The sequence below is a fragment of the Polyodon spathula genome, chromosome 6, assembly GCF_017654505.1.
Source record: "Polyodon spathula isolate WHYD16114869_AA chromosome 6, ASM1765450v1, whole genome shotgun sequence".
Classification (NCBI taxonomy): domain Eukaryota; kingdom Metazoa; phylum Chordata; class Actinopteri; order Acipenseriformes; family Polyodontidae; genus Polyodon; species Polyodon spathula.
In genome coordinates, this window is record NC_054539.1 from 74,312,615 (window position 1) to 74,327,923 (window position 15,309).

A 15,309-nucleotide genomic window follows, 5' to 3' on the forward strand; every position below is an offset into this window, starting at 1 on the left:
GCAATAAGAACATTTCACAGTTAAATGGTAGCAGATCAATGGCTGTGAGTTTCCAGCATATGTTCTAAAGGGAAAATCTACAGTAACCTGAGTTGATCTGTACAATGGAAACAAAGCCAGGAAATACTAAATAAAAAATAATTTTAAATTGAAATCCATGTGGTTTATTTTGGGTGCCACAAAACTTCCGTTCTAATTTCAGTGCTTGTGGTACACTGCTGCCTACTGGGAGTCTATAAAGGTAGGTTTCTTGATTTGCAAAGTCAAACACAGCCGTAGACAAAGGGATTGGCAGAAACCAGCTAATAGACAGCTAAATATGCATTTTCTGGTATTTAACAAACAATCGTATTTCACTTAAATGATTCGTTCATGACGAAAGTATGGCACCCCTGCTTTAGTATTGCTGGTGTCCTTTCGCTTTTGGTTGAGATTTGAAAAAAAATAAGGACCAAAAATGCGTGATCTTCAACAAATAAATGATAAAAATAACCCACTTTTGGGTAGTTACTCTTCAACAACACCCCGTGTTTTGTAATGAAATGCATTGTGGGATTGTGGCGGAGTCGTGTGACGCCAGGTTTGACGGGATAGTGGAGGAACGGTACTGGGCGCAGTGGTGGTTGGGATACTGGAGGAGAGTAACCTTCCTAGCTCTTCACAGTGTCCTTGTGTTGCTAGTGCTGTGGAGGAAGCAACGGAACCAGCAAGATGATGAGAAACCTTTTGGTAAGTTAATTATATTAACTAATGTTTTACATAATATATCATTGTTTTGTTTAAATTCCGGATACAAATCAATAAACGTTTTCGAAACGCATTCTGGTTGCATAATGTAATTTCTAGTAGTAGTCAGCCTGTGTGACAGGGGTCAAACTCTAGTCGACCTGCTCTTTTCAGCGATAAATGTATTACATATGGTCAGATATAATTAGGACATTCATTTAACCGTTTATACGATTGCGGGTTTAGCAAGAGCCTTTACAGTTTTAAGGTCTCTAAATACTAAACGCGAGTAAAGCATTATAAAGTACTAGTAGTAACTCAAGTATGCATTATAATTATAATTGTCGAGATATAGCAGCGGTTTAAAATAAATTGGCACATTTGTTGGTAGCAGTGGGAGGCATAAATGCAGTAAGCTGTTTCGAAAGCAACTGAAGAGACCCGCCCTAATACTGAACCTGTAAATGAGAAGCGTCACTAGGAGAGTAAAAAATACATTTGAGAGAATTAAATTATACCTATTATGCGTGCTAAAATAATGTGTGAAGGACCAATATAGTTGAAGCTTGGTAGGTAGGTCAGTGTTGCATAACTACAGACTCTTCTCAATCTCGTCCAGGTGTTTCTTCTGAAGGATTCTGTAAAAATAGAAATCGCTTGGCATTTTAAATCCGTTCACTTAATATAGCATATATTTTAACGAAAGTGAATAGCGGTTTGAAAGAATGTTGTGCTCTTTACAGACGCTGCGGCAGATATCTCGGTGCACTCTGAGTACCACTGCCCGCAGGCAAGTTCAGAACAAGGTGCCGGAGAAGCAGAAAATGTTCCAGGTAGGTAATGATGAGGTGGTGTATCGTACAGTGCGGTGTGGACTAGTCAATGAAAACACAGAGGAGGGAAGGTGCCCACTTGCAGAGATGTACTCTACTTAGCTCAATCCAGACGGTTGTCATGCTGATGTGCTGGGGAGACCGCACTGGGTTGATCCCCGGAGCCAGCATCGCAGCCCTTGTGTGAGCTGATGCTCTGGGGAGGAAAAATAACCTGAGCCCTGGAGCCAACATTACACTTCAGCCATCAACACCAGGCGAAAGCATATCTACATCAACAGATGGAAAGAAACTCAAATGGATGGAGGTGCAGATGGCATCAAATTAGTTTACTGTAAAGCTACATCTTAGTTGGTGCTTATCTTTAGAACATTAGAACATTAGAAAGTTTACAAACGAGAGGAGGCCATTCGGCCCATCTTGCTCGTTTGGTTGTTAGTAGCTTATTGATCCCAAAATCTCATCAAGCAGCTTCTTGAAGGATCCCAGGGTGTCAGCTTCAACAACATTACTGGGGAGTTGATTCCAGACCCTCACAATTCTCTGTGTAAAAAAGTGTCTCCTATTTTCTGTTCTGAATGCCCCTTTTTCTAAACTCCATTTGTGACCCCTGGTCCTTGTTTCTTTTTTCAGGCTGAAAAAGTCCCTTGCGTCGACACTGTCAATACCTTTTAGAATTTTGAATGCTTGAATTAGGTCGCCACGTAGTCTTCTTTGTTCAAGACTGAACAGATTCAATTCTTTTAGCCTGTCTGCATATGACATGCCTTTTAAGCCCGGAATAATTCTGGTCGCTCTTCTTTGCACTCTTTCTAGAACAGCAATATCTTTTTTATAGCGAGGTGACCAGAACTGCACACAATATTCAAGATGAGGTCTTACAAGTGCATTGTACAGTTTTAACATTACTTCCCTTGATTTAAATTCAACACTTTTCACAATGTATCCGAGTATCTTGTTAGCCTTTTTTATAGCTTCCCCACATTGCCTAGATGAAGACATTTCTGAGTCAACAAAAACTCCTAGGTCTTTTTCATAGATTCCTTCTCCAATTTCAATATCTCCCATATGATATTTATAATGTACATTTTTATTTCCTGCGTGCAGTACCTTACACTTTTCTCTATTAAATGTCATTTGCCATGTATCTGCCCAGTTCTGAATCTTGTCTAGATCATTTTGAATGATCTTGGCGAGAGCTGAGTTCAAATCAGCATGAAGTTTAACGTCTTGTCTCATGTAATGGAAATCTGCCCTGCCACATAGAGGAACTTCCCTAACTGGCCTCCATGTCGGGCTAAGCCCTGTTAATACACTGTATGGATCCACAGATTCCAGCAATGGTTCACGTATTCAGTGAGGGCTGAACTCCCTTAGGAGGCAGTGTGGTCCAGAGGTTAAAGTCCAGGCCTTATAACCAGAATGTCACCGGTTCAAATCCCACCTCTGCCACTGACTGACTCACTCACTGTGTGACCCTGAGCAAGTCACTTAACCTTGTGCTCCATCCTGCGGATGAGATGTTAAATCAATGTCCTACTGTAAGTGACTGTGCATATAATGCACAGTTCACAACCTACCTCTGTAAAGTGCTTTGAGGTGGTAGTCCACTATGAAAGGTGCTATATAACAATAAATATTATTATTATTATTATTTAGGATCTAGCACAATTGAATGCCCTGTATACTGATTTGATTTTGTGGTCATTTTAACCTGTTACTGGAACTGATGACAGAGTACATGTGAACAGCGGATACAAATGTGTCTGTTTCTTCCTGTTTTGTGGTGCAGTATAAGCAATAGAGAGCTTATGTTGCACAATTTCGCTACTAAACTGTACAGAGCAAACACACATCAAGAATAATATGCACCTTCCGTGGTTCATTTCCTTCCTTTTAAGTCTTCAAATGTATGCTTGTGACACACAGTACACAGTCCCCTGAGTAGTGAAACCAAGAGAACTGTTGTCAAGTTATCATTCAGCTAAAACAGACTTTAAACCAGAAACAATTTCTGTTATGATACACTAATGGCTTACCAGCCAGTGACAAAAAATACCTTTAGGAAAATGATTACTAGTAAGTTAAGTGAAGCACAGCAAGCATTGTCCAGCAACCAAAATGTTTGTATAAAGCTGTCACAGTACTCTGAGAAGAGCAGAAATAGCAAGCAGATATGAATGCTACAAAAATGGCAACAGCAGTATTGTTCATCTTTTGGTTTGTGTTGGTTGTTTACTTGTGTTTTTTTACTAGCATTTTAGACATGCCAAAAGTTGAAATAGATTTGTTATATTTCTTAGTTTATTCTGTTCCCTGGTAGGTACTTGCTTTTGCATGGAATGTATATACATCATTGAAAATTAATACAGTAGAAATGAGAGAATGGTTAGCAAGTTGTTACTGAATGTCTTTTGTTGCAGGAGGACAATGGGATCCCAGTTCACTTAAAGGGAGGTGTTGGTGATGCACTCCTCTACAGGTTTACAATGGCTCTTACAGTTTTGGGTAAGGAAAACAGAAATTTAAGTTTTGGGTTGTAATACCAGCAAAATATCTTCCATAATTTTCTTTTTTGGCATATGAGATTTAAATGACTCAGTAACATACTGTGCCTAATAGTGAAACATCTGGGTTTAAGGATTTCATTAGATAGAAAGATCTGGAAGAGTTCTGTGTCCTGTATTTCGGTCTAATTGGCACACAGCGGATACGAAGAAACAAACATCGAGATCTTTCTTCCCTAGCCATATTTAAAATTTGCAACTATGCAGATGTAGTTGCACAAGGCTTTTGAAAATATATTTTTTGTTGTGAAAATATTGTAGTGCTTTGAAATGAATGTCTGTTTATTGTTGTTATTGTTTGTTTTGTAAAGATTACAAGTTGTATATACAGTCAGCATTGGGATATCCGTTGCCCAGATACATGTCAGTCGCGTTTTACCGCCCTTGTATTAAGAATAAAATCAATCCCCATTATATATATTTAACAAATTAATGCACTTACCTGTCACGCTTACGTTTATACGTCAATTTCTGACTCCGTCACCAGTTTTCTGATACAAAGCCCATCTCTTCAATGTTACAGTGTACTTTTTTTAATTTGTCACAGCCTGTGTTTTTAAAAATTTCTTGCATGCCAAATCAGTCTGTCTTGACTGTGCAGTTACACAGCGCTTCCTCCAATTTCCCATGACACAATGCAGCTAAAACAAAGTGAACGAGACAAGCAACGGTAATGTAAAAAGTTAATCATTAAACAGTTTTAGATACTGTGATCTTTAGTTGTTTTTGTGCATTTTCATTTGCAAGATAACTGTGACATTAGGGTCTTATTGAGGACTATATTCTGCAATTTTGAATACTTACTTTTGATAATGGAAACCAGTGATGTGTTTTTTTTTTTTTTTTTTAATCCTTTGCTTAATTGCATTGCCTTTTGATGTTTTGTGCAATTCTGTGCATGGATAACATTTTGGTTTCATTTTGCTGTTGGGTTGTTAATGGGGAATTTTACATACTGCTACAGTACGTACCAGATTTAAGAGTATATTAACACTGAGCTGAGCGGTTTCCAGGATATAATGAGACAGGCAACAGTTGCGGTTCAAAGCAGTAGGAAACCTGCTCCAACGCCCAGCTCTGTCACACAAGCACCAAAACACACAGGGTCGATTTGCAGTGAATTAAAGTCAGTGTACTAACTGGGTATGATCCCGTGGTTAGTACGGAGGATGGCACTAAACTAGTGTGCAACATAATACCAATTGCAACAAACTAAGCAGTTCCCCAGCACCCCAGCTGTGTACTAAATGTTCTCAATTGCTACAAACCCCAAATTAGTACGGTTTCCCCCTAGAGTACAGTGGGTTGCGAAAGTATTGACCCCCCTTGGAATTTTTCCTGTTTTGTTGCCTTACAACCTGGAATTAAAATTGATTTGTATTTGGATTTAATGTAATGGACATACACAAAATAGTCCAAATTGGTGAAGTGAAATGAAAAAAATAACTTGTTTCAAAAAATTCTAAAAAATAAATAACGGAAAAGTGGTGCGTGCATATGTATTCATCCCCTTTGCTATTAAGCCTCTAAATAAGATCTGGTGCAACCAATTACCTTCAGAAGTCACATAATTAGTTAAATAAAGTCCACCTGTGTTCAATTTAAGTGTCACATGATCTCTCACATGATCTCAGTATATATACACCTGTTCTGAAAGGCCCCAGAGTCCGCAACACCCCTAAGCAAGGGACACCACCAAGCAAGCGGCACCATGAAGACCAAGGAGCTCTCCAAACAGGTCAGGGACAAAGTTGTGGAGAAGTACAGATCAGGGTTGGGTTATAAAAAAATATCCAATACTTTGAACATCCCAAGGAGAACCATTAAAGCCATTATTAAAAAATGGAAAGAATATGGCACCACAACAAACCTGGAAAGAGAGGGCTGCCCACCAAAACTCACGGACCAGGCAAGGAGGGCATTAATCAGAGAGGCAACATAGGACCACTTTAAGCCGTACACTCCACAGAGCTGGGCTTTATGGAAGAGTGGCCAGAAAAAAGCCATTGCTTAAAGAAAAAAATAAGCAAACACATTTGGTGTTCGCCAAAAGGCATGTGGGAGATTCCCCAAACATATGGAAGAAGGTACTCTGGTCAGATGAGACTAAAATTGAGCTTTTTAGCCATCAAGGAAAACGCTGTGTCTGGCGCAAACCCAACACCTCTCATCACCCCGAGAACACCATCCCCACAGTGAAGCATGGTGGTGGCAGCATCATGCTGTGGGGATGTTTTTCATCGGCAGGGACTGGGAAACTGGTCAGAATTGAAGGAATGATGGATGGCGCTGAATACAGGGAAATTCTTGAGGGAAACCTGTTTCAGTCTTCCAGAGATTTGTGACTGGGTCGGAGGTTCACCTTCCAGCAAGACAATGACCCTAAGAATACTGCTAAAGCAACACTCGAGTGGTTTAAGGGGAAACATTTAAATGTCTTGGAATGGCCTAGTCAAAGCCCAGACCTCAATCCAATTGAGAATCTGTGGTATGACTTAAAGACTGCTGTACACCAGCGGAACCCATCCAACTTGAAGGAGTTGGAGCAGTTTAGCCCTGAAGAATGGGCAAAAATCCCAGTGGCTAGATGTGCCAAGCTTATAGATACATACCCCAAGAGACTTGCAGCTGTAATTGCTGCAAAAGGTGGCTCTGCAAAGTATTGACTTTTTGGGGGTGAATACTTATGCACGCTCAAGTTTTCTGTTTTTTTGTCATATTTCTTGTTTGTTTCAAAATATGAAATATTTTGCATCTTCAAAGTGTTAGGCATGTTGTGTAAATCAAATGATACAAACCCCCAAGAAATCCATTTTAATTCCAGGTTGTAAGGCAACAAAATAGGAAAAATGCCAAGGGGGGCCAATACTTTCGCAAGCCACTGTATATACACTGAACTAACTTCTGAAACAAATGTGAAGAATTTCAGAATATATTGCCAGCATTTATGGAACTGAACTATTCCAAATATTAAATAAAAATGTTTGCCAAAGTAGTTTCATTCTTATTCAGATTATAGCCTATGCCTATATTTAAGAAAAAAAAAAAAAGAAAGAAATACGATTTCCATATATTAATTATGTCATGGTTCTTGTAATTACACCCTATATTCCTGTTTAGAACCCTACTTATTTTAAAACACAGTCCTTTCAGCTATGTATTTTTGGCATTGTATCTTTTTTTGTTTTCCCTGAAAAAACCTACAGGGGTTGAAATGGACCAAAATGGAATACTCGTTTAACCGTCAATGAAGTCAAAATTGTATAAGGTTGGATATGCGAGTGCTCAAAGGTGTTAGCATTGGGTCTGAGTGAGGAAAAATTTACAGTGTAATCTCTACGCCCAGTCATTCTGGAAATCATTTGTTATTTCCAAAATTTGTTTCGATACTTGGTTTATTTTAAACTAGTCAAATGTAGCCTGATGTTTTAAGCATGTATATTGTTTTTGTGCTCGGTATTACTGTAAATCAGTTTTTTCATTTTGATAAGTCATTTAAATAACACCACCTCCATTTTATGCCCAGAATTGTCCAGAGGTGTTGTATAAAATATTGTTAGATTATAAGGGATTACAATTGTAGTGTAGTCCAATTTTTACATCTGCAGTATGGAAAATTGAGTAGTGCTTTATTTATATCTGTTTCCATGGAAACAATATTTCTCACGTGCTGTGTCCACATAAGAGCAAGTGCTCATGCAGTGTTTGCATGGTTAATGTATTTTCTGTCTCTCTCTCTTGGTTCTCTTGCAGGAACAGGATATGTAGTGTATGAATTGGCCAGTGCTGCATTGCCCAAGAAGAAGTGATTCCAGTTTCATTTATGTTCCTTCTAAAGGGTTTCTTGGTCCAGTAGTTTAAAATGTCATGTTAAACTTCAGGGAGCTACTTGTCCTTGTCATAACAAGCTGTGTTCGCATTTAACGGGATCAATATTTATGAAATGTACTGTATAAACTGCAGACAATAAATGCATTTTTGCATAGCTCTACTTGTGTGGTCTGAATTCTTTGTATTTTGTTTAAGAATGCTACATGAACACATTGGTTTAAAATATGAAACAGTAAATGCTGTAGAGGATGTAAGGACTTGTAGTTATGCTAGCAACTTAGTGTCTGTTTTCCAAGCACACAGTAAACAATGGTACAATGGCACAGTCGCAAACACAAGTACTGGACCCAACACTTATTCAACCGTCATTGAAGGACAAGCATTTAGTAAACTTTAAGCACTTTTTAATAAAACAAAAATGCACAATTTCTAGTATTTTAACAAATAATCTTTATTAAAAAAAAAAAAAAAAAAAGTTTAAGTATTTGTTCATGACAAAAGTATTGGCTCTCCAGTTTTAGTATTTTGTGTGTCTCCCTTTAGCAATTACTACGGTTTTCAGATGTGTATGATAATTCCTAACCAGCATGTTACAGCTTGTTGGTGAATTCTGAGCCCATTCTGTGTTGCATATTTCCTTCAGCTCAGACAGATTGGATACACAATGCTTGGTTACAGCTTTTCTCCAGATCAGTCTAAAGCATTTCTGTTGGATTGAGGCCTGGTGATTGCAAAAACCATTCCAGAGCTTTTATCTTTGTTTTCATCAATAATTCAGAGTTATCTTAGCTGTAAGCTTTGAGTCGTTGCTGTGTTGGAAGATAGAACGTCTGCCAATCGGCCTATGAGCAGACACTATCATTGTACTTTGTAGAGTGTTGTGATATATGGCTGCATTCAATTGATCTTCAATGACATGAATACCTCTAGTCCTGGAACTGCTAAAGCACCCCCATATCACGATCAAACCACCTCAATGTTTAACAGGAGGCATAAGGTTTTTCTTCATTGAAGGGTTTCCCTTTCTCCAAAAATACTGTGGTCCATTTTGGGGAGAAAAGTTATGTTGCAGATAACTGCCTGCAACTTCATTACTGAAGTCATGTAAAGATTTTACTTGTCAGTAATCGCAGGGAATGGAATACTGCAATTGTTATAGAAGATGGATGTACCGAGAATGATTTCAGGAAATACATGTCATAAAATATTTTATAACTTAATCTCAACATTGTCCAAGTCTTATGTGATATTTGGCTGTAGAAAATATTTCTTAATTTCTCCTTTCAGACTGAAACCATTGTCTGGTGCTGGATTAACACCCAGAACAGACAGGATTGACTCTCTTCCTGTTTTAGTGAGAACACATCTGTAGACGCTGCTTTGAAAAATACCTTCCCAAAGTTTAAGCAGGAAATTCATGGAGATATTAATTTTAAAAATGTGACAGTTGAGATGTGCTTCATGGAATGTGTTTTGAATCCTTTAAATGTTAAACTTTTAGATGCAGTTATAAGCCGCCTTCCTTACACAATAGACAATTTGTATGAAAGCTGGCTCCTACAGCTGATGTAGTTTGTCTGTACTCTAAAGTAAGCCTTCCTATTTGCAGCATAGTTTCAATAACATAGTAGACCTGGGGTGCTCAAGGGCCTGACAGCAGGATCCTCTGAGCAGTGCTTTCTGCAATACTAACACAGGAACCTCCCTACAGGAGATAGAAAAGCACCTTGATCAGCATGGTTCTCTCTCTCTCACACTCACACACATAGTTAATGGACCATAATGTGCTCCAGCAATAGCTTTTCACCCATTGTATGGTATTTACTATCCTGTCATGGTGCATATTGATAAAGAATCGCATTCAACAGCACAAAGCTCTCTATCAATGCAAAAGGGCACCCCAGGAGAAAAAGGAAATTGTCTTCTTGATGGGACAGGGTAATAACCACAAACCTTTCAGACAAGTGGTATGTCTATTTAGGCAATGTCATTGATCCTGTGTTTTAAAGAATGCCAGAAATAAAATATTTGACTGTGTGACAGTGCTGGCACCCTGAGTATGTTCAGGAAGCAGACTTGAGGTAACTTTGTAGTGTTTCTTCATTTTATTGGGCTTCCAAGTACAATACTGGGGCCAACATAAGCATTAAGAAGCAATACGGCTGAACATTTCCCTCTATGTTTCCTATAGAGTAGAAACAAATATCACTATCTTGTTGCGGATTCAACCAAAAAAATGGCAATTGTACCAGTGGCTAAGGTTTAGACTGACAATCCTTTTAGTGAGGCTAGTGTGGCACTTTCACCCTGTCAGTATTAGGATTGTCACCTAATTGATATGAGTATTGAAGTGTATTCCTCACTTCTTGCTTTGGCCTCTAAACTCACACAGAACAGCATGTGCTTTACATATGAGATAGTATGTATAGTACATCATTGCCTATACGAGATAGTATGTATAGTACATCATTGCCTATACGAGATAGTATGATTAGTCTGGATCTGGACACGGTAACCCAATGTGCACATGTTGACAGATTAGGATCAATATAAATCAGCAGTCAAAAGCTTGAATTGAATGTCCATCTACAAGTAAGTCCATTACGGGAGTTATCAAGCCGTCTGAAAAAAAGAGACAGAAATGTGAGTCACACGCAAGCTTGGATTCCTTCCATAAAAGTTGCAACAAAACAGTGGTTAAAAAAAGCGATATCTCACCAAAAGCATCTAATGTACAAAAACATGTAGAATAAATGGATCAGCCATATACAGATATACTTTGACAGGGAATTCTAGAAAGCTAGTGTTTGCATTTTAAAAAGAAAGCGATAAGAATCTATGATTATGCTAGTCCAAACTGATGGCAGTCACTGAATTATTCATATCTTGATGCATATCACAGGGCAGGGGATAATAAAGGGTTGTTTATTCTGCTTATATGGATTTCTGACGCAATTGAAGGGTGTAAAGTCTAATGATTGTATAGTTAATGTTGAACTCCCACAATAGTAAAAGACACAACATTTAGATTTAGATTCGTTTATCAATCGAATAAATTGAAATGCTTATATTTGTTCATATCATTGTGCCATGTATTTATCAATCAATTAAGTAATCTTTGGGTTACATTACCCAATTCGACCGTAATGAGGTGTTCATATTAAAGTAGTTAAACGCTGCCTAAATACATCCGGGAAAAGAATGACCACAGAATGCAAGACAGCACGGCACGGTGCTTTTTTCGCCACTAGAGGGCAGTATTTACCAGTAAATATTGATGGGGACACGAACATTACATTTGGAAATTGGTCTATTCCTTAAAAGGCGGTTCCTACAAAGCATACAGAACTATATTCGTAGCCTCAAATACAAAAGGCAGTTGTTGATATGAGAACATCATTATTGATATACAGGCATTCGTCCCAACGTACAATTGTTTTCAGTTATATCCCAGCATATGAGCCTTGTTTTTCTATTTAATACTCTGTTGCATACCTAGCCGTCTGTTTTCTCGGATTCATCACAAAGAAGAGCCCATTCACCCCACCTCCCAATGTGTGTTTTGTTTTTCTTGAGTGATGAGTGGTTTTTAAATGGTTAATAACTCGCTGAGTAAAGCATGTTTTGAACACATGTAAGTCTGTTGTTGTATTTATAAAAGCTGATGGAGAGTTGCATAGTTTGTGCCTTGGTGCAGATTTTATCGATCAGTGAGTGTGACATCAATGAGTAGCGCTATTGCAGCGCGTATTTTGTGTTATAGTCATTAAACGCTTAAATCCAAGGAAAAAATGGGTTTGACGTAGAAAATACGACAATTAAATGGAAACGGCTACTGTGTCTTTAACTGTGTTCATGAAAGAAATAGTTTTGTATTGTTTAAGTTTTTCTATTGTTGCATGATCAGCAAATCGCCAAAGTTGCCAGCGAAACACACGCTCTTGTTTGTTTTCCAATGCAGATTATATGGAGTATCTGCAGAAGATCAACGGCACAAGCAGTGGGATGACCGTCATGCCGAAGGAATGTAGAAAAGTATGCAGCATTTTCCAAAAGTCTATCCCCCCTTTTTAAAGATATTGCATCTTTAATGATATGGCAGGATTCCACGCTTCCTTAGTTTCGTAAGAGTTTATGAAAAGGAAACCGAGAGCTGGGAACAGCCCCCTATTAAGTAGCAGATTAGGGAGAGATTCTTCCCACTTGGAAAGAGGCTTCCTAGACGGAGCATCTGCAACAGGAGCTCCAACTCAAAGTCTGCTCAAGCGAGTCTACCAGCACACACAACACAAGGTCCTCTCCAGCCCAACAGCGCAGGAGCGCCAGCAAACAAGACCGCTTCAACTTGTCCAGGTTTGACTTTCAAAATCTCACACATCTCTTACATCATCTTTTTTTTTGGATTTTGTTTTAACATCTATTAACTGTTGAAAAAACATAAGTTAGTATTAATTTAGTTTAACAGAAGTTTTTTTTTTTTTTTTTTAATTTTTTTTTTTTAGGTTGATATATAAATCATGATTGTTGAGCTCTGGCGCTCTGCTTTGTGCCACTGTAAATTTCCAATAATGACTTTATTTCTTGGTTTGCGCTAAACAGATCTGGAGACTACTTGCTTGGGTGATTATTGTTTGCTGGTGTCATTATTCTCCTTATTGCTGTCAAGGAATCAATGAATTAAATAATGCATGAAAAATCACTGTGGAGCTGCAGTGTGTGGAGGTGATCATGAGAGTTTCGGTCCTTCAATATAAAGTGCGTTGAGCTGAGCTCAACTTGTGGCGTGTTAGCCATTCCCTAGAAATCAGCCTACCAGCGGCAGGAAACCAGCCGCTTAGAGCTACAAGTGAATCGGTTTCTGTCCAGTTACCCGTCAAGGGCAAAGAAAACAAATATCGCATATCTTTACAATATATATATAGTTTACACATTCATAGCACTAGCATTAACTCAAATATATATATATATATATATATATATATATGATTATTTTAATTTCCCAAATATTTACTCAGTAGCTTTGCTTCTAATTGTAATTTTAAATGTAATTCTTTAATTTTATGGCAATGCGGTTTTTTTTGTTTGTTTTTTTGTTTTAAATAAATAAAACTACTGTTTAAATACAGTAACAGAGTGCCTACAACCGTACCTACAACGGCAAAACATTATCATTAAACTTGTATGTAAAGTGTGTTTGTTTTAGTACTGACCAAAAAAAACAAACAAACAACAACAAAAAAGAAAACGTAAATAACATAATGTCAGTGATTTCGGATCGTTATAAAGGATGATATGTTTTGCACTGTTTTGCGGCTTTCGCAATCAGGTCGAATTACACCTAACTACTCATTATTTGATGCAATGAACAGTGTCACAAACTGTGCTGGGATGAGTATACGCGTTCATTCAACCAAGTAGCCAAAGCACAGAGCTCTGGACACACCGCCAGCTTGCAATGTGTTTCCGACAGATTGTTCTTGGGAAAGTGCTGGGTAGCCTAGAAACTGAATTAATACCAAGTGACTTGTCTTGACGAATCTTAGACGGGATCTGGCGGCTGATAAACACTTACACAAAACTGCGCTCTTGTTTGTATCTAGAGGACAACCACGTTTTCCAGCACTTGTCAAGTTTGCCATTAATATTGGCCACAGTACTACATAATTGGAACGAGTTTTTCTCTCAGATGAACATTGTAAAAACAGACGTAAGAAAGCTACTGTCTAGACATTCTAGATCGAATTCCGACTGTCAAGACTGCTGTTAAAAACAGCACCAGCTTCAGAACAATAAAAGGTGTCCATGTATGAGCTAAAGTAAACAAGCCCTAAGCAAATGCAAGTACATAAACAGACCATTTTACAATGCATGTTATTGTTTCTGATTATTTTTTACTGATGTCAGTACAATTGTAAGGTTGTCAGCCCTGCTTCGTGCTTGACAGAATTGGGTCAGTAATAACCAGATCACTCGAAGGGCTGGGAATCGGACTGATTAAACACAAAGCAACAATTACATAAACACGTTAAATAAATCAAACACATAAAATGCACGAACAAATAAATAAAGAAATAAATAAAGAAATAAAGCGAACCTGTAGGGGGCGCCTTTCACTAATTCCTCCCACCCCCCACCCCTACCGGCCATTAAAACGACCTTCTAAATTACTGTATGATCGGGTTGTATGGTGACAATATATAATGCATTACAAACAGGGACGCCATTGGGGGGCGGGGGGACGACGACAATACACATTAATGCAGACCCGTCAGCTCTCCCTTATTTGCCAGAATTTTTATGGAAGAGATATAAAGTGCTAGGTAGGAGCTACTTTTTTTTTTTTTTTTAATTGCCACTAGGACACTTCTGTAGTTAAATTCTTTGTGTCAGTAAACCTTTAACTTTTGCAAGTCATGTACAGTCAATGGTTACTGCTATCCCCGTGTGTGCCGAGAAGGGTTTACGACCCAGGGGAGTCCTGTGGCAGGCATGTAAGATTCAGTGCGTGAGACAAGCTCACAATGTTAACAGGGTTGCCAGACCCCCCCCCCCCCCATCCCCCTGCTCAAGGGCGCTGGAACTAGGGGTGCTGGGGGTGTGGCAGCACCCCCTGGCTTTGCATGGCTTCCATCATATACAGGGGTTTCAGTTTTGTTCAATGGCTTTCAGCACCCCCACTTTGCAAATTGTTCCAGTGCCACTGGTTCCGCTTAAAGCTAGTGGAGTTGGGCTTGACAATGCAGGCAGGCGTTACAATTTCCCTTTGTCGCTTTTAGCACATATTTTAGGATTTATTTATTTTTTGCTCCTGGTTGCTTAAGTCAAAAGTAAAAAAACATAACAAATGTTTATGTTCAATACACGCATACAAACTGTGTGTTCCCGGCAATGGCACTGGAACAATTTTTAAAGTGGGGGTGCTGAAAGCAACTGAACAAAACTGTAACCCCTGCACCGCTAGTTTCAGTGCCCTTGGTTCCCGGACTCTTCTTGTAGTTTTGCCCAAATGTCTAGATAAGGAAGGCATATAGGCAAAACATTATTACATTATACAGTGCATGTTGTGACTAGCTCAGCAAACCTGTAGTGGACATGTTCCCAGAATCACACATTGCAAAGTGCTCTGCAGGAAAGTGTAAAAGTCACTCAAATAGTGAAAGAGTGCCACTGTTAGAATGTCAGCATCAGCATATACAGCAATAGTGTGTTCATTTAAAACAGAGGATAGCTGATAAGCAAATGTTACTGAGTTGCTGTTTTCTCATCTCAGTATGTTAACTCTACTTGTAGATAATCCAGTAAGGATTGACTAAAAAAATAGAATTTCCAAAACTTCAATTTGAGAGAATTAT

General features: G+C 38.5%; 2 protein-coding genes across 5 annotated transcripts in view; both read left to right on the forward strand.

The window, feature by feature from the left end:
- Positions 1-604: 604 nt before the first annotated feature.
- On the forward strand, positions 605-8,111 carry LOC121317621 (cytochrome c oxidase subunit 7A2, mitochondrial-like). Its single transcript, XM_041253755.1, has 4 exons — positions 605-729; positions 1,470-1,559; positions 3,983-4,067; positions 7,880-8,111. The coding sequence occupies exons 1-4, from the start codon at positions 712-714 to the stop codon at positions 7,933-7,935; spliced, it is 249 nt and encodes an 82-aa protein (XP_041109689.1). The 5' UTR covers positions 605-711; the 3' UTR covers positions 7,936-8,111.
- A 3,982-nt stretch (positions 8,112-12,093) lies between these two features.
- The window catches only part of LOC121317622 (collagen alpha-1(XII) chain-like), an 85,857-nt gene continuing 82,641 nt past the window's right edge, over positions 12,094-15,309 (forward strand). For 2 of the 4 annotated variants that reach the window (XM_041253756.1, XM_041253757.1), the window contains exon 1: positions 12,096-12,310. The gene's annotated coding sequence lies outside the window, so the exon portion shown is untranslated. Of the gene's footprint in view, positions 12,311-15,309 lie in introns of all 4 variants that reach the window. The other 2 variants (XM_041253758.1, XM_041253760.1) reach the window with 2 other exon arrangements.